This window comes from Papaver somniferum, chromosome 8, assembly GCF_003573695.1.
Source record: "Papaver somniferum cultivar HN1 chromosome 8, ASM357369v1, whole genome shotgun sequence".
In the NCBI taxonomy this organism is placed as follows: Eukaryota; Viridiplantae; Streptophyta; class Magnoliopsida; order Ranunculales; family Papaveraceae; genus Papaver; species Papaver somniferum.
This window is the reverse complement of record NC_039365.1, coordinates 158964085-158988166: the sequence shown is the minus strand read 5'-3', so window position 1 is coordinate 158988166 and position 24082 is coordinate 158964085. Positions and strand designations below refer to the sequence as shown.

General features: G+C 34.9%; 1 protein-coding gene and 1 long non-coding RNA gene across 3 annotated transcripts; one reads left to right on the top strand and one right to left on the bottom strand.

The window, feature by feature from the left end:
- The first annotated feature begins 11023 nt into the window (after positions 1–11023).
- On the top strand, positions 11024–15156 carry LOC113303695. 2 transcript variants are annotated; one of them, XR_003337696.1, is made up of 5 exons: positions 11024–11077; positions 11161–11259; positions 11385–11513; positions 12549–13613; positions 13855–15156. It is a non-coding gene; the product is annotated as an uncharacterized LOC113303695 (long non-coding RNA). The 2 variants fall into 2 exon arrangements; XR_003337695.1 differs by having other exon boundaries at positions 12549–13677.
- LOC113303694 (potassium channel KAT3-like) lies at positions 13906–19570 on the bottom strand. The gene is made up of 13 exons (XM_026552755.1): positions 19171–19570; positions 18063–18278; positions 17766–17927; positions 17571–17628; positions 17153–17470; positions 16797–17036; positions 16619–16717; positions 16510–16542; positions 15597–15782; positions 15405–15488; positions 15179–15236; positions 14626–14772; positions 13906–14214 (listed from the first exon to the last, which is right to left on the bottom strand). The coding sequence occupies exons 1-13, from the start codon at positions 19458–19460 to the stop codon at positions 14111–14113; spliced, it is 1995 nt and encodes a 664-aa protein (XP_026408540.1). The 5' UTR covers positions 19461–19570; the 3' UTR covers positions 13906–14110.
- Positions 19571–24082: the final 4512 nt, after the last annotated feature.

The following is a 24082-nucleotide window of genomic DNA, read 5'->3' as shown; positions in this document are numbered from 1 at the left end:
GTGTGGATACGGTATTGGTGAAGGAGACAGGTTGGGTACGCGTACCAGCGTAAGTTTTTCAACCAAAAATTTCTGCTGAGTTTGTAAGTTTGCAAACTGTTAAACCAGTCACCTTAAGTACGCATACCCGTACGCGTACCCACTGAAGTTTTCGAACCAAAAATTTCTGCTGAGTTTCTAAACTCAAACCCGGTAGCTATGGTACACGTACCCGTACGCGTACCCAAGATGTTTATATTTCTCAAATCAGAAGTTCATGAACTTAAAAAATAAATCAATAAGGAATGCAATCTTTAAAAAACGTGGCTATATTTTTCATGAATTGATTCAAGTAAATCAATCCGGTTTTGTTTCAGTTGTGTCTATTCATAAAGACCTAAGCAATTGAACAACTCTTCAACTAGTTCTTTTGAAGTCATTTGAAGTAGTTGTGAAGAAGATGAATACGATTAATATGAAAGTACTCATATGGCTAACCATTGGTTAACTATTTGTGAATCAACTAAGTGTACACGTTTAGGTATGGTTACTCAAACCTAAATGAAATACATTTCATTTGTTTGTGACAAGATAAGTTTCGATCTAACGGTTGAAAGATATTAGCTTGGTTAAATCAGGTTTTTCATCTAACGGTGAATATTGAATGCTTTGTTACCAAGGTAACTTATATTGCAAACCCTGATTCGGAAAATATATAAAGGAGACATCTAGCAACTGGAAAAACTAATCCCCACACCTCCTGTGTGATACTAGTTGGTTTTGCTAGAGTCGGTTCTCCTTTAACCTTAGGTTTATTTTCGAGACCCTGTAGGTTAACGACTGAAAGACTTCATTGGGATTGTGAAGCCAGACGAAACTACTTCTCTTGTAGTTGAGTGATCTGATCTTGCCACTTTCTATAATACAATTTCAATTGTAAGATTGGATTGAGATTATATCTCTGATAGGGAAAGATAAAAATAAATCACAAACATCTTCGTCTCATAGTTTGTGATTCTGCAATATCTAGTTTCGCTACCATACGATTTAGATTATTGTGAGGTGATTGATAATTCTAGGTTGTTCTTCCGGAATATAAGTCCAGGTTATCGATTGGTTCCTGTTCACCTTGTTTTTATGATAAGACGAAACAAAACTCTTAGATTTATCTGTGGGAGACAGATTTATCTATTATCGTAGACTTTTATATGTGATACAAATTTGTTTATTAAAGTCTTCGACTTTGGGTCGTAGCAACTCTTGGTTGTGGGTGAGATCAGCTAAGGGAATCAAGTGTGTAGTATCCTGCTGGGATCATAAATGTAAGGAGCACAACTGTACCTTGAATCTGTGTGATATTGATTGAGGTTCAACTACAATCCAGCCGAAAGTTAGTTTGTAGTAGGCTAGTGTATGTAGCGGCTTAATACAGTGTGGTGTTCAAAACTGGACTAGGTCCCGGGGGTTTTCTGCATTTGCGGTTTCCTCGTTAACAAAATTTCTGGTGTCTGTGTTATTTCTATTCCGCATTATATTTTGTTATATAATTGAAATATCACAGGTTGTGCGTTATGATCGATCAATTAGAATATCCAACTTTTGGTTGTTGATTTAAATTGATTGACACTTGGATATTGGTCTTTGGTACCATCCAAGTTATCTCTCTAGTATTTGATAAAGACTCGCAGATTTCTATTTGCTTGAGTATAGATCAAATCGAAAGATCGAGATAATAACTCCTTGATATACTTTTTATTAAGATTGAGTCTGACTATCTATTTGATTCTCTTAAAAGTTTATTAGAGTTTGTCCATACAGATTGCTAATCGAAATATTGGGTGAGGTTGTTAGACCCCCCGCATTTTTAGAACCTATTTATATGCAGTATTTAGTGGCAATATTTATTTAAAAAAAAATAACGACAAGCTTCTGAACTTAGAAGAATATTCGATGGCTGAATCTTCAATGTTTGAAAATAAATGCCCAGGTTGAATCTTAAGAAAAAAATAAAACCAAATAAAATCCTCATCTCCCTAAAAAAACAATGTACTATGTCTTCCTTTTCTTCTATAAGTTGGTAATGTCACAGTTAGCCTAGAAAATAACAAGCTATTATCCGTGTTTGATAACAGTTCAATTTCAGTACAATTTTTTCCTACTGATGTTACCAAGTCTTACCTGCTTGCTCTACACAACAACATCCACATACCGACAAGAACCTTAACTCAGGTAGCTAACTCAGACTATACAAACGAAAAACAATATATGATAACAGAAGAAAAGAAACAAACAACCGTTCAACCATGACAAGTCTAACCTTCCAACCCAAGGTAGTTGCTCTTTAGTATAGTGCACCACCTACAAGACCAACATCCAACAAAAATACAAGAATCATCTAGTACACATAAAAATGCATGTGTAAGTTGGAGTTACACATGCCTATGGAATGTGTATATCGGTCTATTTACAGCCTGAGAGGTTACGTCAGTGCTTATACCATTTGGGATCTCAATGAGTATATCGGCATTCTCCCCAGTGCTGGCATTCACCAATCCACCATTATTTTCCACTCGATAAGTAAGTTCAGCTCCATCTATACTTGCATCAATATACACGGTAGAGTTCTCATCAATCTCCTCTCTTAGAAGCATCTTTGACAAATCTGTCACCACCTTCTTCTCTAGCCACCTATTAATTGTCCTAAAGCCATATACTTGTAAAATCGACGAAGAAGATTTTGCAACTTCTGTAAGCAACAACAGGAACATAAGAATAACCTCGCAGAAAACTTTATAATTCTAATTATTTCGTTATTCAGGGCGAAAGAGCACATTGCTGGGTAGAATCGGATCGCAGCTTTCAGTCAGAATGTCCAATGCAGCATCAGACACAGCTAATGCAATTCCCCTCTCAGCCAAGCGAGATGCCACATCCTTCATCAGAAATCTAGTTACTTTTCTCAGTTGGATATTTTCATGAAATAAATGTAAAAGAACATTTTGAATGCTACAGCAGTTAAAAGAAGTAAAAACAGCTAAAAAAACCTGGAAAAGTTCATACACAAGCAAATTGTGCTACATGTAATCGGCAGTTACACATGCATATATCATATGTAAGTCACAGTTATATATGTCATAGGCATGTGTAATAGGCAGTTACACATGCATATGACATGTGTAAGCCGCAGTTACATATCAGTAGTATGGCTTGTATACTTGGCACATATACTAAGTTAGTTATAGAAAATCACAGGTTAACAGACAAACAATACGATTTTGAGCAACGAGGAAAAAGTTAAATATGATAACCAACTATTCACAAGTTAACAGACAAACAATATACCTTGCAAGATACATATGGGGGTGCAACAACCATATTCCAATCATGTCATCAACATATTTTTTTTTGTTCTCTATAGATGGCCCTGACGCTTTTGTAATTAGGTTGGTATCAGACACCACACAATCCCTTTTTTCTGCAATATCAAACAAGTTGTATGATATTAATATACCATTCTGGTATTCCATCCATACTTGTTGAATCGCATACTAGCTCAGGTTGAATCCCATACTAGCTCAGCACTAAAAACCTATAAGCAAATAAGATACAGTATATACATACAAAAAGATATAACAAACCGACAATGACTTCAAAAATGTGATGTATACCATCCATACGGGCCAAGATGTAATGTCAGACCCTGATTGAACAAGAGAGCAATAGCTTTTAGACAACTATGCACTACTAAATTGAATTGCCTACCAGAAAATAAAAAATAACTGTAGCTTTAATAGAGGGAACAACCCAGATTCTATGAGGATGTAGAAAGTTACATAATACTCTTAGTACAAAAGAACCAGAGGTTGGCGAGCATGTTAAATCTACTTTAGATTCTTTTTAGTTGAAACTAACAAATCTACTTGCACGAAGACTCAACAAGAATAAGATGAGCATGAAATAGTGAAGAAGAGCTCATTCAGGCCTTTTCTCGAATATATGATGTGTACTGTCTCTGTTAATGGACAAACAACTTGTCCATTAATTTTTGAGCATCTATGTATCACCTTCCCTACAAAAAGTTCCACATCCAACACAAAACACAATCATAAAATCATTCAAACACACTATTACTGCAGGCATTCAATATATTATTCACAGATGGAAAAACAAGTTGTCCAGTAAGTTTATTACGAATAACCAATTTCCCAGCTACAAGAACTATCTCGATGCGTAATTCAACAGTAAAAACCAATCATTCACAGGGGATGCTAACGTAGTAAATTTATCAGAACAAGTTAACCTTGATCACAAAAAAATATAAACATTTTAAAAATAAGAGAACCTTGTGAAATCAGGTAATTACCTGTGACCACTAGCACCAGCATTAGAAACTTAAAATAGTTCATCCTCTATCTTCTCATCATCTCCTTCAATTCATCAATTCTGAAAAACACCACCACTGACTTCAAAATACTTATTCAAACCTGCTCCAATACCACCACCTCTACCACCACAGCCTCCTCATACTCCTCCAGAACCTGCATCTCCACCACCAACACCACCATAGATTCGTTAATCAAACTCAACATATGTAGTCAAGATAAGCAAGATAAGACCACCAACAAAAGTTCACAACTGGCTCCATTAGAATTATGAGAGATCAACGTTTTTATTGAATGGAGAATATCTTCTTAGCTGGTTGAATTCAACTAGTATTATCAACAAATAGAATTAAACAACAACATCAACATAAACAACAACGTACCTAAACATACCTAGATTCAAAACCTGTTGATTCAATAAAAATCATGTTCTTCTCCGATCTGAATAAAGTCAACGAAAACAAAAATCAGAACCTAATCAAACTAAGAAAATAGAACTACTAACTGAGGAAAACCTATTGAATCAAATCAAAAACCTTACCTGAAGTAGCTTCGAAACAACAAATTAGAGTCAATCGATTGATTCGAACTTGTAGATTGATGATCAGTTTTTAAAATTGTTTGAATCAAATCGATTAAATCTATAAATCGATTGAAACCTAGAATAATTCAATCAATACATGAGATATCTTCGAATCAAATGAAAAATACATTGATTCGATTGTAACTGATAGGGAATAAAGAAAGGCCTAAGAGAGTCGCTGCACCTCTGATCTGAGATTCAATCTAAAACCAAAAATGAATGACTGATTTCGTTCTTCTGTAATAGGTAAACGTCATCAGCGGAGATCGATGGAGCGAGAACCGTTTTCTTTCTCTCTGAAATCGTTTTGTTCGGTTTGATCAAAGAACCCTAATTTTCTTCAGAGAAGTGAGAGAAAGTGAAAATGAAATCAGATAATTAGTTTTAGTACATATAAATATTAAAGGGTAATCCTGGTATTATTGAAATTATGCTTTACTAATAAGCCCTGAAATCTAAAGTTTTGGGCCTAGAAATATCAAAATGTGAAAGAATAGAGTTGATAGGGGAGGATCTATTTTGTGGGGATTCTCTATATTGAGCCCATATAGTAGGGGATTATAGTAGTTTTCACTAGCCTAATTTCCCCTATTGAAAACCTATCTGGGATTCCAGATACAGTAAAACTTCAATAAATTAATAGCGTTGGGACCAAAGAAAATTATTATTTTAGCGAAGTTATTAATTTATCGAGTTTAAATTTAACTTATCCAAATATGATTGGGACCAGAGAATTTTATTATTTTAGCGAAGTAATTAATTTATCGAAGTTTTACTGTAGCTTGCTTGGCCCGCAACAGTATGCGCCTGAATGAGACCCTTCTTTTTATCAAAACAAACAGATACCATCAGTTATTACAGTATTATCAAGCTTATTATAGGGGCGACATGTTTTATTAGAGGGGCGGCAGTGTGATAGTAATGTCTCTTTAGTTGGTTAGGGGATGTCCTAAAGGGGATGTAAATTGACTAGGTTATCCTCCCCATTTTTTAACCTAAATCAAAACTAAATTAAAAATTTGTTTTCTTTTTTCTTCTCTTCTCCTCCTCCCATCAACCATAACCTCCATAATTTCATCGTCTTCGATTAATCGACGATTCGAAAATTAATCAAGTGCAGTATAATGACTTATATGAAGTATGTTTTGAAAAATCCAATTAGGGTTTAGTTCATCTTGTTCGATTTAAGTTTAATTTCTATCAAAAATTAGGGTTTTAGATGAAGATTGAAATTAAAGTTTCTGGGTTTATGTGAGTTACGGTTGATTTTAAATCTATTACGAACCGTAACTGGAGATTTTGATGTTGTTACAGTTGGTAATAGTTCAACTACCAACCGTATGTTCTTGTATCTGAGAATTTTATTTAGTTATGGTTGGTATCGAGCATTTAACTACCAACCATAACTAGCATTTTGTCACCCACCGTAACTGAGTTACGGTTCGTATCGAGCATTTAGTTACCAACCGTAACTGGTTTTACAATTTGGTTTTTCCAAAATTTAACCAGTTACGGTTAGTAGTTCATCTTTTACGAACCGTAACTATGAATTACGGTTGGTTATGAGCAAAATGCCAACCGTAATTAGCTCTGAAAATGTAAGAAATTGAATTTTTTTTACGTATTTGAGCAACAAAAAGCTAGTTGGGACTAATTTAGAAGTATACCTGGTCATTTTCAGGCATTGGGTTTTCACTTTGTTGGTTAATTTCTTCAATTGATTGAGATTGACCTTCACTTTGGGCTAAAACTTCTCTACCATCTCCAAACTTTTTTTTTTTTAAACTCTAAAATCTGATTTTGTTTTGATTTTGAGTTAATATAAGTGAAATTAATCATTAACATTAAACTTGATTATGGCCTTGTTTGGTAACCATTATGATTATCTATTTATGATTATAGATAATCATAAACTGAAAATTATATCATAATCATTTTTGAAATAAATTTTAACAAACAACTTTTTGGAATAATTGATTATCAAAAAATGAAAAATGATTAAAATGAGAAGTTGTTTGGTACACATGTTTATCATTATCATTTTAGTGTTTTTTCTATAAACCACAACACACAAATTTAATCATAGATCTTAAATACACCGGCAGTTTGATTTTAGCTAGTTTCGGTATCGAAACCTGTACATGGCATCGGCAATTTCATCTCTCACGTGATTCATTTCACTTCTTCTTTGTTGATGTGCGTACATACCACTAAACGTTGGTTCATCAGGCGGGGATGTATCAATATCTATGACATTTTCTTCATTTGCATAATATGCAAACAGTTCATCAGACTTGGATTCTGTCCTAATTAAATTGTGAATTGCACATGTTGCTATTAATATTTGTACATGGGTGTTGTATGGAAATGAGGCAGGATCCCTCAAAATTGGAAAGCAAGATTTAAGAACTCCAAAGCTTCGCTCGATTGCATTCCTTAACGAAGAATGCCCAAAATTAAACAAGTCCTTTGCAGTGAACCTTCCATTGCTTCCTCTTCTACAGTCATGTAAGTGATAACGAACTCCCCGATATGGAGCAAGAAAACCAGGCATGTTTGGATATCCAACATCAACAACATAATACTTTCCTAAAAATGTAAACAATGTCAGAGAATATTCAGCAACAATAACATCTTTAGTCACAATACAAGTAGAGGGAATTCACAAGAAGGAAACGCATTCTGGTCAGAAAGAATACATGGTACACAAACAACAGTGGTTTAGGTTCTAAGCTATTCATGCTTATAATCCAGGACTTGACATATTGTACTTCGAAAAGTTGAAATGAAAACTGCCATTAGATACTACTATACATTCTATCCATTGAAAGTATGTCAGACCAAAGAAAACCCACAAAATTATAAGACTCTTACTAACACAACTTGTTTTAAAGACTATTATAAAAGGTGCAAACTCATATACTGAATTACTGCGTATATTCCATTTTTCCAAAAACGTAAGTAGTATATGCACATTTATGATTTATGTAACAAGTTAGCATTGGAAGGTGAGACCTATCTTACTGACCATATTACATTTTGCCGGCTTAATATCTTACTGCCTCGCCTTAGAGATTTGATCCTGGTTAAATAACAAATAGGCCGGTGCCATACATATATGTTGGCAACCAAAGAAAGCGGAAATTCAAAATAAATAATGGTGCACACTGAAATTTCTAAAGATTATAAATTAATCACTAAAAACAGACCTTAGAGATGTTTCTTAGCAGCAACCCACGACACTTACACAAAATGAGCGACAATGACATAAATCTATTGTTGTTACTACTGGAACAACTTAAATTTCTAGGACGAGTTCCACTACAATACTAGTTCTACCAAAATAAAAAGACTAACTATACTGGTGACTCAATGTATCAATCCAGACTTCTTGAAATGCAACTAAATCTGCTTCCACTATGGCGTGTTCCAAGCTTAGTGATACACTTTCTAAACATCATTCATTTTGAATATATAGACATATGGTAATCAAAAGTTGGGATACAATCGACAATACATAGCATACAATCGACAATGCAATACCAATGACAAAGCAAAAAAGAGTACAGATTCATTGAACAACTATCTCAAATCCGGATACAAAAAAAAAAATCATGTAGTTCGAGGTTCATATGATAAGCAAAATGTATAGCAAAATTAACTAACCTTCAGGGGCATGAGGAAACATCAGACTTCTATTACTCAAAGCTTCCCATAAAATTCTTGATTCATTTGCAGATCCTTCCCATCCAGCGTAGATATATGTGAATTTCAAATCAAACGAACATACTGCCATCACGTTTTGCGATATATTTACTTTCCTATCGAAGTATGGTGTTTGTTGTGCTAGTGGTACAATCACTTTAATATGTGTTCCGTCTATAGCGCCAATACAGTCCTATAAAATATTTATGGAAATTTAAATTATAAGTTAAAAATGAGAAGAAAAAAAAGACAAAGCTAGAAGAGATATCATCTGACATACCTTGAACCATGGGAAATATTTAGAGTTGTTGAGTATTTCAGCTAGAGTCTCAGAAAAAGAAGGAGGTTTTATAAGTTCCTTGGAAAGTTCCATGATGGCTCTCAATACTTCATTGAAGTATCTACTTATAGTTTCACCGGAATGTTGAAATCTTTCTTGTAACATTCTATTATCTTCTTTATGTCCAATTGTGAGTAGGAAAATCGCCAACTGCTCTTCTATGGTAACCCATCGTCTGTCACGTAAAAGTTCTCTTTCTCTTAAAATGTGAGTCAACCTTAAGAAAACAAATTTCTCCATGCGATACTTCTCATAACATCTACGGGGATGGCCGTGCAAAATCTCTTGCATGTGTTGATGTCCTGTAAGTATAGAAGTTCTACAGGGTTCCTTACATATGCGACCCTTAACGTTTTCGATAACTGTTGCAACCACAAGTAATAAGGTGCGTTCTTCAAGCTCTTCTTCGGAGTCCATATCCTAATATATACAAACAATTGGTGAGGCTCAGTAAGAGGGAAACTAAAGAAGAGTAAATTGAACTAAATTGAATATAGAGTAGGAAAAATAGAGAACAGTAGAATAAACAGGTTATCAATTTAAAACTAGTTCTCATGCCTCATATACAACCAGAATTCAAAGGAAAGAGCAAGTGCATTAATCAGAACATATGCATTAGAACCAGTTGCAGTTGAACCGCCAAAAATGGTACACAACTCTTCATAGATAGGGCAGCCATTTGTCTTATACTTTTTTTTATCCGGGTTTTTCTACGTCAAAACATTACAAAGTATCTACTAACTACTGCCCACAATAATTCACAAATCAAAATACAACCTACAATAAAAACAAAGAGGGTGATGTCAATTAAATTTACCCCAAGATATGCATCCCACACTCCTTCATCGTCAACTATAATCTTTTTATCTTCTGAATCCCATTCAAAGCCACTAAGGGACATGAGTTTCTTCATGTCATTGTGGCTAACCCTCAACACATTATACCTATTTTTAATCTGATCCATAGTAAAACTCTGTCCATTTTTCTTGTTGAATTCATCTTTTACTTCAATCCAAGCTTCTTTCGCAAATGATTTAGGCTTCTTACCACAAAGTATTTGAACGATCAAAAGTTCACATAGGCTTTTTTCCAAACTATTACACCATTTGGCAGTTTCAGTCGACATTCTAATGAACCCAATTTTTAAGAAAATGTTGGTAAATACCAGTCGGGCAATTTCACAAACAGTTGGTGGGATTTCCAAAATCAAGAGCAGAGCAAAACACTTGACATACTAAATTGAAATTAACAAAGAAAAAATTGAAAACCCACTAAAGAAAACTTACCTAATTTTGATTTTGATACGAAGTTCTTTAAATTTTGAAGAAGATGAATTCACCACCTTAGTTTGGGTTTCAACAGAAATGTGAGAAAAGATCGAGATTAATCGTCGAGATTCGAGTTGCTGATGAACAGATAACAGAGGAGAGTAGACGATTGATGAAATCAGAGAGGAGAGAAATCAGATCTAGGGTTTTTCTTCCCCATTTTTTTCTTATCTAGTTCCCCTCTCTCAGTTAGTTTTTATCGAAAATAAATAGAAAAGAAAAAGGAAACCCGAATTTTTGTTCATAAAAATGAGAATCGATTATTTTAATTTTTAAAAACAAGTTTTAGTTGTGTAAAGAAATAATTGATTTTTTAGATTATGTTTAAAATAACTGATTATTATAATCGTTACCAACCACCCTTAGAATTGATTATTATAATTATAATGGCGTATGACCTCATAATCAATTATTTTAATCGTTACCAAACAGCCCCTATCATTACTAAACTAGGTCATCAATTATGAGGATTAATTTTTCATTTCTAGTTCTTTTTTGATAAGAGACAATTTGAATGATCATGTAATGACCCTTTTTTAAAAACGGAACCGATGTAATGACCCTTTTTGTCACGTTGGAATGCCGCCCCTCTAATAAGGTTGAGTATTATTACACCCTGATACCGTTGGATATTCTCGTCTTTTCGATATTTCTACACAATTAAAATGATTTAACAAATAGAGTCACTGCACCCAAACGTTTCATCAGAGAAAAGGCGAGTGCGAGAGAAGAAAAGGCGAAAAGCGTATCAAGAGAGCGAGTAGAATTTCTTCCTCTTCGTCTTCTATGTGCTGAATTGATATTATTAGGTCAAATATTAATAGGGTTCTTATGTTATAACAGGGCTTCAAGTTAGAAAGAAGTAAAAGGAGAAGGTATAATGGAATTGAAGCCGATCCTAAATTGCGCGCGTATTGTCTCAGTATTTCGAGAAACAGACCAGTAAGGGCTTTTTTGGTTTTGTTTTGTTTCTGATTCGGTATTATTATGCAAGTTTTCCTTTTTGTGTATATTCGTCTTGATACTAACGAACCACCTTCACTTTATTTCCATTTCTCTAATTACAGAGTGCATCTGAATATAAAGAGCAACTGTTCCGGAGAGAGCCACTTGGACGGAGAGTTATTCTGATCAATGCTAAAGTGGAGGGGAGCTGGTCAAACGAGCAGAAGAAGGGTCTGAATGATGCGGCTGAGGTAAGAAACTCATTGTGATCCTAACTATGATTTTGCTTTTGTATTTCTAGAAAACGGTGTAATTGTGAACTTGTTGGGCTGGTTGTTCAGTGCTAGTTTTTATATGTTGGGCAATGAAACTAAGTAGGGTTGAGGTTTATTTGGGAAAACCATGCATGCCTTTATTAAGGTTGTAGGTTTCTGTTGAGTGAAAATGAAAGGTTTAGAACTTTAGATTAGCTACAAAGCATATTCGGTTGGTGATATCTAGCTAGATTGATTAGTATAAAAACGAGGAGAGCTTATTACTTTAGAACAATTAGGACTTAAAAGGCTCAAATATCAAGTAATTTACCTTCAGTCTGAGCCGGAAGGCTGATGGATGCTACATTGCTACTTGTTAGGTTGAAAAATTGACCCAATACTGCTGATTCTGATCGTTCTTTTGATGAGAATGGACAAGAGCCAAAGCTGTTCATATTGAAATTGCGGGCAGCGTCACCGCATCTAATTCATCCGCGAAATTTACTAGAAATCCTTGTTTACATCCCAAGGCAAGGGTAGGCAGTTTCCTACCCTGCTGGGTTGGCTCCCAAGCCTAATTCTGGCCTTTTTATGGCCTCCAAAGCCCTTTTGTCACTTTTTCCTACCCTAAATTTTTTGCCTACCCATCGATGGTTTCCTAGCTCCACCTCTGCCTGCTTGTCCCACATCCCACGTTTTTCTCAATTGCCTTTTTTCATTTTTGCTATTTTGTTCTGTTTGCTCTTTGTTACATTTTTTAATCTTAAGTTTTCAACTCAATTACATGACTGTTCGTTTGGTTAGAAGATAGAAATAAGTCGTGCTTCCGAACTGAGTAAATAGATATAAGAAGCCTAGCCTGCTAAGCTGCTTAAAGATATATGCTCCTAGGTTCTGTCCCAAAAAATTCTATGTTAGGGGATCATGTTGTTCAGTTAGAGTGCACAAATCTGTTTTGTATTTGAATACTTTTATCTGATCTTATTATATCCATCAGGATTGGATTAGTTTTAACAGTAACAAATGCTGCAGGTAACATCACATACATCAGAGCTAATTCTAGAGCAGCCGCAGGAGTAGCTGATGCAAGAGCAGTCAAAGAAGCTCCCTTGATGTGTTTGTGTGCCTTTATGGAGATGTTTGAAGTGTTCTTAGAATTGTATAAAGAGAGAAGACTGTACAGGGGATACTTCTTACAATAGGCAAGAAGAAAAAGAAAAGATCAAAGATTACAGGATTACATATTGTAGAAAGATAAGGTCCCAATTAAACATGATACTACTGAAGACTCCACTTATGCTGGGGTTTTAAGAGTGCAGTCCAAGAGAAAATGAGAGTCCTAGCATTCTGACATAATAGATCTTAATTCCTAGGTTTTCTCCAACTTGTAACATTAGATTGAGCTAGCAAGAGAATGCCAAAGCCTCTCGCTGATATATTTTGTCTCATTTGAGTGACAAGAACTAATCAACCTAATGGATTTATTTAGTTTTCGTTGCACATGGTGTTCCATCATCTTTTAAGCCATTTTTGGTAATAGTTGGAGTTGCTGGAAAATTTATACCTGCTGTATAATTAACGCCACATCATTTATCCATTCAAATCGTGCTTTTGGTAGTTGATACCTGCTGTATAAGCTATCCAGACCATGATATTTGCAAATTGGCATGCTTTGTAGCGGGTATGGAATTCCATCCTTTGTCATGCGAGCTGCACACCCATATGTGCTGGTAGATCATTTTGAAGATGTCGCTCCTACATTTTGAATCCCCCCTTGATGTTCCTGCCGAACTCAACCTATTAACGACGGTCGTGGAACCAAACCGTGTTTGGGCATATGACACGAAGGAAAGCGAGAAAAGAATAAATGCTAGCACCAGAGCGTGTGACTGTGTGAGAGTAATGACAAATTTACAAGAGAAGCTCAGGTTTCCTTCTCAGAGACGCCAAAGAGAAGACTGAGAAAAATTATGAGATCCAAATAGATACAGCAGGATATTATTAGCAGTGAGATTGATGAAATCTGTAAACATCGAAATGGGAATTTATTAAGAATTATTGGTACTTGTTCAATTGTGGCCGAGAATGGATCTGCTTGTAAGTCTACGAACTCTAGATCTCAAAATTGAAGATCACCTAGTTGTTCAATTAGATATTCTAGGTATGCTTTATTCAGATTCTATATTCTATTGTTAAATGAGATGACTATGGGAGGACTCCCCCAATTTCTAGACCAGTTTTATGCTTCCTGTTCATTTGATGTGTTCTTTGCTATTTTTTTTAATAATCTTCACATATAGAGAAATCTCATTTGTAAGGAAAAAATACTTGAAAATAGGGAAATTGATCAAGTGCAAGGAGTTCTTTTCCAGAAAGCTGCTTACAGGAATTTAGATACCCTCAACACGAGATGGGATTTAAGCTGCAAAAGGTACATTACTTATATCAGTCTGCTCTATATGTTTCGAGAAACTAGATATTACTGAAGTGAAGTTTTTGCTTGATACATATCGTGGTTAGTTACATTATTAGTTTACATTGTTGAAATGAATTTATACATGTTGGATGAAACGAAGCAAAAGAATTTGTCTCTCTCAGCAGTAGAACAGATTATCATTCTCTCTTAAAACGCTCAATTCTTCCACTTCTGATCCATCAGTCATTATAATCTTGCTCCCTGTTTTACCGAATTTTGTCTCTGCATCCATTAAATAAGGTTAATACTTTAGTTAAATACCCTATCCGCCTGACATACCACAGTTTCATGCATATGATATGTTAAGGACATCTATTCATGCATATGATATGTTAAGGACATCTATAGGTGCATCTTTCATTTGTAAGTACCTAAATGATCATTTTTACTTCGAATGTAATTTATATAACTTGCATTTCATCTTAGTGTTTAATTTTGTGGTGCTTGTGTGTGTAATTCATCTATCGACTATCAGCCTAAAGTCTTGACTTTATTCAGTTAAACAGTACTGCAAGATTCTGAATCCCTTACAGGAAATGTGTGTTATTTGAGGTAATGTTAGTTAAACCTAGATAACAAATTGAGTTTATTTGCAAAACTGGAAGTTAGAAAAAAAAATTCAATCCGCAATACCTGCCAATTGCAAAAGCTCTTCCATTGATCCTGGCAAATGGATAAGTTTTCCAGGCTTGTTGCTTTCTGTTGTATTTATTTCATCTGGATGATGCCCGTGGATTATCAACCTCATGAGGGCACGTGTAGTAGGACTTGCAGGAACTCCTGCATATTTTTACCATAATTCGTAAATGTTTGGAAGTATATATGTGGAGGTATATGTGGAGCTTAGCTTTCTCTCTGAACATTAGAAATCAGATGGCGTAAAATGAAATGAAAACTTCATTAATAAACATTATATGGCAAACTTTAGCTTGACAAGCTAGTATACATGAACTCCTTTAACAATTGATAGTAGTTGAAGAGACTGAGCTATCTAGGTGTCTTTGGCCTGTGGTTCCATCCATTGTATATATGATGCTACCTAATGTCCCAATACTTGGTTTTCCCTTGGATTGGCTAGACCAATTTTTTTTTTTGAATTGCAAGATTTTTCAATTTAGATATAGATGATTTGACATAATAATAAATGATAACTTGATAAGTATAGGTCTGAGTAATAAACCTTTACCTTTAGCATTTCTTGACGATGCTTCACGGTCTTTTACTTCCCCTCTCGAGATGTTTCGCTGCAATCACAAATAATTAGCATTTTGCACTTTACCATCTAGATGAGTTATGTTTTCTAGTCATGGTAAGAATGAACTATAAATATGACATATAAAAGGATAACATGCTACATAGATACTGCTGAACATTGTAACAACGTCATTCCCTGCGCACTATGTTGTCCTTACCTTGGGTATATTGTGGAGGTCACCAAGAAATTCTGTTACAAAGGGAATTTGTTCGAGTATCTCTGTTTGTATGGTCTTTAAGTGCTGCAGATGGAAGAATCACATGGGAAGTTAAAATCAAACTGCACAAAATTTCACCATTTTAGTGGCTTTTTATTTGTTATGTTTTTGTATGAAATCCAAAGTCCAAACCTCAGTGAAATTTGAGATGACTCGCGATCCATCATCAGCATGTTGCTGCACAATTTGCTTAAAATGCTGATGACTTATTCGAATAACCTGGGAAAGCCTCTTGCTCCTCACTGTAAATGGCTGTGGGATATTGAAAAGCACCCCTATTTCTCCTGCCATTTCCGAAGGGCCTAATTTTGATAAAACCTGTAAAAAGCACCACAGTTCAGAGTTGACATAGCAAAATGGATCTCATACCATGCTGAATTTCAGAGGAATATGTTCTTATTTGAAGTCAAGATAACTAGCATTCATATGTTTGTATCATACCACGTTTCACTGCTCTAGTTCATCACATTATATGGTTAATATGCTATACAGTGTTATCATTCTCATTGAGACTAATCCTGAATAAAATCACCGAGTTTAACATACTTTTTTCATTAGCTCTTGCCGAACTCTCATTGCAAACAATTAAACAGACTTATGGCACTTCGACAAGCTTTCATCTTTATTGCGCCTCATCATTAATGAGAGCAAAAATGACAATCTGTCACTCACCTAACTAGTTTTGTATGTAGTTGGGCTATTTTCCTTGAGGGTGACTCGTGTAAAATAAAATCTCATGTAATTTCAAGTGTCCTCTTTTAATGATGCTATGGTAAAATAGCGAAACAGTCTTAAGTGTTTTTATGTGTCTTCTCTCTCACATCTGTCATTTTCTATGTAGAATTGTTATAACATTCCGTGTTTTATGATTTATTTAATGAAGTTCTCCTATACTCATGTACTGAAAATTTGTCGCGGAAGTTGGTTGATACACACCTGTTTAATTTACATTCAAAGTCTTTACTTCATACTACTCTAATATTTATTCCATGCATTTAACAACTAAGTAATCTGTCAATTGGCAAAATAAATTATGAGAGAATACCTGTTCTGTTCCATCTTTGTATGTCAGCAAGTCCTGCAGGTTACGGCAGACTAATTAACCTCGGCATTTCAAGAAAGGAGATACGTTTCCAGTGGAATAAATGTCTTACCATTTGCCCAGAAACTATAATATAGAAGTCTGTCGGTATTTCGTTTTGTATAATAATATCAACTTTTGGTGGAAAATATTCTGCTTTCATTTCAGTAATCTGCAGAAGTTTGCATACCGTTATTGCCATTGGTGACGTTGCAATTAAACTGATGGTGTAATCAGAAAGAAATGCTTACCAACTGAACAATAAGATCTTCGGAAACTTCATTGAACAGGTAACCACCCTTAACAGTTGTTGTGAAAAGATGTTGACCTATGCTAGATCTTATTGCTTTAGGTAGATCTTGAAACACTTGGTCTTGCTGCATCTCTTGTGTCCTAAATTGTAGGTGCATGTGTGCCATCATTTGCTCTTTTAAGTTCTCTGGAAGTCTATTTGAGCTAGAGAATCTCAATATTTTATTGATTGCATCTCTCTGCAACGCCGTTTCTCAAGTTAACACAGTTAATTAAGAGAAATAACATTTTGCTTGAATGAAAACTTAGTGTAAGTTAGAATGAACAATGGAACAGGAAAAAGTCTAGGGCTTACCATAGCAAAAGTTCGATGGGCACTATGCACAATAAGATTGGTCATATTACCAATGAGATAAGCAGTGAGACCAATGTTAAAAAACATGAAAAAGATGTTGAAAATCTTCTCTCTAGTGTTCTGGGCATGCAGATCTCCATAGCCAACAGTCGTTAGAGTGGTAATGGTCCAGTACAAAGAATATGTGTAGCCTATCCAAATACTCCTGTCTTCAAAATTTCCTAATTGAGCACCAATCCATGTTTTCTCTTTATCGAAGTAATGGGTAGCCATCCAGTACTGGAAACAACCTACAAAATGCACTATGAAGAGGGTCACCTGCGAATGACATAAACCAAGTTAGTTAGCTAAAATATTTTGTCAATATGCTATTTCTAGTGAAGTCAGATAAAATATGGTAGTCCCGGGAAATGCTTACAGAGATGAGTTTAATGTATCTTGTCCAGAAGTAGCTGAATCGTGTGTCTTTTTCCAACCTGATTCAAGTGTGAGAAAAAAGATAGATAAAGATACTTAGAACATAGAACTTCATGATAGGTTCTAGCTTCTAAGGTAGTAAAGCGGCTAAAGCCGTGATATTTTTTAGTCATGGAATGTTGAAAATATGACTGACCTTGCAAAAAGCTTGCCAACACGGCGTAGTCGCCAGAATCGAAGGAGATTGAGGAAACCAAAAACAGCACCTGTTTTTGTTTTCCCAGTTATAACTCTGTATATGAGCTGAAATGGCAAGGTTGAGGCTATATCCAATGGAAGCCAGAACTTGGTCATATACCTGTTCCAAGAAAAAGTGAATAGTGAGAAGTGAAACAAATACTAAAGCCCAAGGTGAGACCATATTAATGCTGTTCACACATGCTCAAGGTGGTGAAGTCCTAGTCAATCACAAAATGGACGAGAAGAAAATCACCTCACAGCAATCTTTTTGCGGTCGTCTACAAGGAGGTAAGTTGTTCTATCCAAGTAGGCAACGAAGAAAGTAAGTACGATATCGATGGCAAAGAAGCCATCGACCACTAAATCAACAGGCATTAGAGACCCTGTTGCTACCTTGCTGAATGCTAGCTCGAACGGGGATGCCCATGCTGAATATATGACTAGAACCACTAGAAACAGTTGCCACCACCTGCAATTCCATTCAATTATTAATTATAAAACAACAAGAACTAATATCAGTTTCCAACAATATACCACTCACGTTTCTGGAAAACAGTTACTATTACTTTTTCAGTTCGGCCTATTTTTTAGCTAAAATGCAACAGTAATAGCATCTCTTTTCTAGAAACTAAGTTACTAATATTCAAATAGTCAATCAATTTCTCATTCAGACTGTATACCTATGATGTGCCAATGAAGGGGTTATCTCCACCCAGTTTCTAAGGGGCAAACAGATTGTAAACTGAAAGTACACTGTAGGCTATTGGAAGTATTGTGCCCCCGCCTCCAAAGTGGGTGCACATCATAGTGATATTATTGTTTCAACACACGTAATCGTTAACTACAATAACAGCATGATCCACCTTTCAAGAAACTACTTTATTGACTTCTCAGAAAAGTCTATCTTTTTAGCGCCTACTGCCTTGCATAGCTTTGAAACTACTCATTCACCGCCCTATTATAGCCCCATTCACCGCCCTATTCACCGTATATTTTAACTTATGATGACATTGGTGAATTTTTTAAAGAGTTAAAAGGCAGATTTGAAGGATGAAAAATAGCCCGCAGGTTGAAAATAAAGCGGTAATGAAGACGGAAATTCCATTTCCGTATATATTTTACCTATGGTACAAGAACAGTTTAAGTAATTTCCCGGGAGATGAATTGTGTCAATTTTTACACCAACAGAACTGAAACGAAACTAAAACCATAGTAGGTACCAAATGATAGTCTATTTTTAAGCTCTAGAACTGACCCTTTGAAGGTCAAACTGCATACAAAACCGTGTTTTGCATGTTCAAATTTTGAATCAAATATGCAAAAAATGATAAACAAAAAAAGAAGAGAGAGCTTAAACTTGCCTGTATCGACGATCATAGGGTGCGATGATGAATCTTTTAAGGTCAAGGTAATTACCATCAATAACAGTTCCAAAAGCTGGTAATATACTACTAGAAAGCGTCGCTAAGTTATTTATTTCACCACTTCTACGTCGAGCTAACATGGATGGTGCAGCAGCAGCAGCTGGAACTGCTGACCTGCTATTTAAAAACGGTGCCGGTGACATCATATTGCTCTCTGTCGATGTGGCCGGTGATCTCCCTGCCAGCAACGGTGTCGGTGACTGCGTTACACTCTCTCTGTACGGCATCGTTTCGTTTATTGGATGCTTGCTAGCAAGAGCTGATGCCCAGATGAATATCAAATCAAGAAGTACCAAAACAAAATGAAATGAGGAAGAGGAAGAAAGGGAGAAGCTTAAATTTGTCTCCCTCTTTTTCTGTATAAATATATAAATTTTGTCTGATGTCTGACTTCATGGAACGAAGGTGGTAATATTATTAAAAGCATATAATGGTCAACGTTATTAATGATGCCACACGGGAAAGGGCATCCATGTTCAACAGCCGGAGCAATTTGGCAATTCTGCTTGGCCCTTTATGAACTACTTGCAGACCGACCCTACTCAAAATATTTTGGGAAAAATAGGGTTTAGTCCAAAATCTCATCCAAATATACTAGTTAGTCCTAACTCATTCAACTAGGGGCAAATTAATTCATTTTTAAGGAAAATACATAAATAATCTTTCTAGTTTACAATTTAGTTCAAATATTTCCAATTTAGCTCAAAGTGACTGACGATGATGTCAGCGGTTTAAATAGTATAAAAAAATTAAAATCAATTTATCTTTCGAACCATTTGTCCAAAATTAGCAAACTTTATATATTCGGAAAGCTCTTTCTGAGCTACAAAAAGAGTAACCATATGACTATATAATTCTCATTTTCTAAATTTGTAATTTAGATTGGTGTACAACATATACACATCTACAAAAATCCAAAGACAGGACAAGGTGCACCAGTTTGTACACCGCATACAACTTGAATACCCATCTAAGCACCAACTAGAATTAAAAATTTCAGTCACACCAGGAGTAGAAAGTAGGTCCACAAACATCGTAAGCATCAGGATCATGCCAAATCAGTATCTCCATGAACCAACCTTGCACAATTGCAATTAGAATATGAAAGTAACTCATGAAGCCGCGAAAGTTTGTACCATAAAAGAAATTTATATTGCATATTGTTAAAAGGGGAAAACTCTTGCACTAAGAATGTTGAGGTTTAGACATGAAATCATGAAACTATACAAAATGCCATAAAATGCGGGCACTAATGTGAATGTGATATACTCCTATGCAGTAGGTTCCACCTTGAAGATACAGGCTCGTGGTTTTACATTCACCGAATCCCCATCCCTATCTTTCACATATATGAACTTTTTCTACCGATTATAGTGGGACCCCACTAACCAGCTTAACACTCTGTACTAGTTTATCATGAGCAATAGGTAAGCAACGGTCATCTCCATTTATTTGCATATTTTCTAGTTCATTATTGTAGCACCAAGAATTAAATAGTTACCATGATATATACGCGCGGAGCATGCAGATCCAAAAAATAAGTATGGTACTCTGAATACCGACTCTCTGCTCCTCCTTGAAAAATGGATACATTGCATCAGAAATAAAAGTGACTGTACAAAGGAAAATTGAACACCGTTTTATTTATGACTCTTTCAGTAAATCGGTAGAACCGAGCTATCTAAGCTAGTAAACATTGAGCCTATCTGCCAATTAATAAGTCCAACCGTAAACTAATCTGTGAAAGTAGTTTTTGGCCATGTAAGTTTCATTAGTCAAAGTACAATGTAGGAAGATATTAGTCAAAGCACAATGTAAGAGATAACATCACTTGTTGCAAACAAGTCGTTTAGTGTATTCATTCTTCTTACATCATGAGGGAAACTAACAAGTGCCCTTCCTTTTCTCTACACAAAATGTATACACTAGTATAGCCCGTTAAAGGAAAATTAATACGCTCTTAACTAGATGTATACAAAACCGGACATAAGAAACTGATGGGAGTAAACCAAATTCGGTAAGGAGACCACAACATGTAACTGGTATACAAGCATATATACCTAATATAGCAAGCACAAAAAAAGGTGCACTCTTATATGCACCCATATAACTGGTGTACAAGAAAATACACCGGTTAATTCTTACTTTTAGGATTAAGCAATGCTAGATTGGGCAGTGAATCCCATAAAATCCCATGTCCGCTTAAACAATTAGTTATGGACCACTTAATCTACACGGTCATGGTGATAGGTGAAAATTTTAATTATGATAATTAGTAATTCAATAGAACCTCATTTTCAATCAGTGACATATATAAGACAAAAAATTCATTTATTTTACAAATGTTAGTCAGTAACCGGAAGTAAAATCAAAGTCATATGTACAACAATATACATTTATATTATAGGTGTACTATGTGTACACATGTTATTTCTGTCATAATCAGCATTCAGTGAATCATAGCATCACTGATTCGACATCCAAAAAACGAAAAAATGATTGTTCACTAAAATTTGATTAAGATTTTTAAAGTGGGCTACTATGTACACATATAATTTCTGTCACATGTGTACAAAAACGTACACTTATATTATAGGTGTACAAATATGTACACATGTAGTTTCCGCATCATTTTAATAAGATATTGTTATCAATAAAGTATATGTAATCATCTCACTTACCTGCATTTCCACTTCATTTTAGTGCCAGAAATTAACATACATTATTGAGTGCATTGATGTTTTAGGTTATAAAGTACACAGCTTCTAACGTCACATGTTTTATTAATATATATTACATGTGAAATCCCTATACTAAGTGAACATATCTACGCATGTTACAACTTGAACCATTGAAACCAAGAAGAAATATAGGTGAAGAACACTAACCGAGTACTGTGAAACCGGAAACTCTGTTGGGAATTTCCTCGAACAGCTCAAAGGAGGCACCTTCAATCTGCTTGGACCCTGCGAACAATACAATAGTCAAATTTCAGTTTTGGAGATTGAAATTCAAAGCTTACTTTGCATATAAAAAATCCAACACCTTTACACATTAGTGCTTTCCCTAGTTTTTGGTTTGTATACATAAAATATAGTTCTGAAAGTATATAACTATGTACACCTAAATAATCAATATTTGGACAATAATGTACACATTAGTGCTTTGCCTAATTTTTTAGACTTCAAAATGAATTACATGTGTACAACTATGTACACCTAAAATTGATGCACCACTCATGTATAAGTAACTTATGTTGCTTACAGACATTACACACTGTTAAGATTTCTCACTAACCCAGATAATATTGGAAGAATATATTTACCAAAGCAGACAAAAAGTGAAACCATCAGAACGGTTGCACCTTTACCCATTGAAAAATATTATGAATCCGACATCTATTAGAGTTGTAGTGACAAATCTACTTAAATTTAGCTTCTCAAAATGATAATTCAAAAATGCATTACAAGTTATATATGCAGCCTTGGGACTGTTTCTCCATACTAAAGCCAAACATTTATCCTAATATCAAGTAAGCAACGTGATACATTATCCTAACCAAATCTAAAATAATGGAGTTTATGTGTTGTGCATGTCCTTGTAGTTAATATTTAACGTAAAGAGGTTCTAAATGGAAGTATAATAGCAAATAATAGTAATTTTTTGATTAGAAAAACTCATGTGATGGAATACTACAATTGTTTAGTTTTATCACCCAGTTAAGACAACTGCTACTAAGCTAACATTTTCCCTGATGTTATACTCGAATTCATGATGTCCTAACTATCATCTACCAAAACAAAATGTATGAAAATAATTAAAATACCCAATGGATACTCAAAATTGAAACATGGGAAGGACTTCATATCAATCCTTATTGAAAAATTCTTCTTGAATCATATCAATCGCATGATTCCTCTCTCTACTCCTGAGCTCCTTGTAACTATCTATATGATCTGCACCTTAGAATTTCAAAAACCGAAAATCAACAGTAAACAAATCCAGACTAGAAAATTTTATCTCGATAATTAGATATATATGAAGTTAGCATGATTAATAGTGTAATTTGGTATAGATCAGACATAACTACATGAAGTAATTAAGAAATTGAAAATAAAACTTACTGTCTATTCATCGGGATCCTCTTATTGGATTTCTGAGGAGACTTAATAATGAGATACAATTGAGCTTAATTTGGAGAAATTCTTTGTGTATTAACAAAAATACGAGAAATAATCTGATTCTTCATCACTATACAGATAAAATTCAAAACAGTACTCAGATTCAATATCACTTGGACATTATAATAATATCTCGACACTTCTGAGAATGTTGACGTCTCTGACGATTTGATTTCATCTTCTTTTACTCCGACGATTTTAATTTGTTTTCAATTCGTAAGAAGATTTAACAAATGAAATCTCTGAAACATTATCTCCAAGAATTTCCACCGATATTTTTACTTTCCTAGCTAAATCATTACATGAATATTCTTCTGATATGAATTTCTTCTTAGATTTTGAGTATTTACGAAATATTTTTAGGTCTCTCTCATCAATCTCTCCTAATTCTAAATCTGAGATCTAAAAATGGAAAAAAAATCTTTGTATATCTGAATCTCTATAGGAGGGTAATTCTGGTACTGAATTTTTTTGAATCGGTACGAGTTTGGACCAACTCATTAAAATTTGGATCAAACTGTAAAGCCGACGTCTGTTTTGGACTAACGAGTACCAGGCCTGAGGAGGCTGTACTAGAGTGTCCAAAGCCCATCAATAATGGGACTAAACGTCAATTTCTACAAATATTTTCGCAGTATATGGTAAGGTCCAGTGGCGGAACCAGAAAA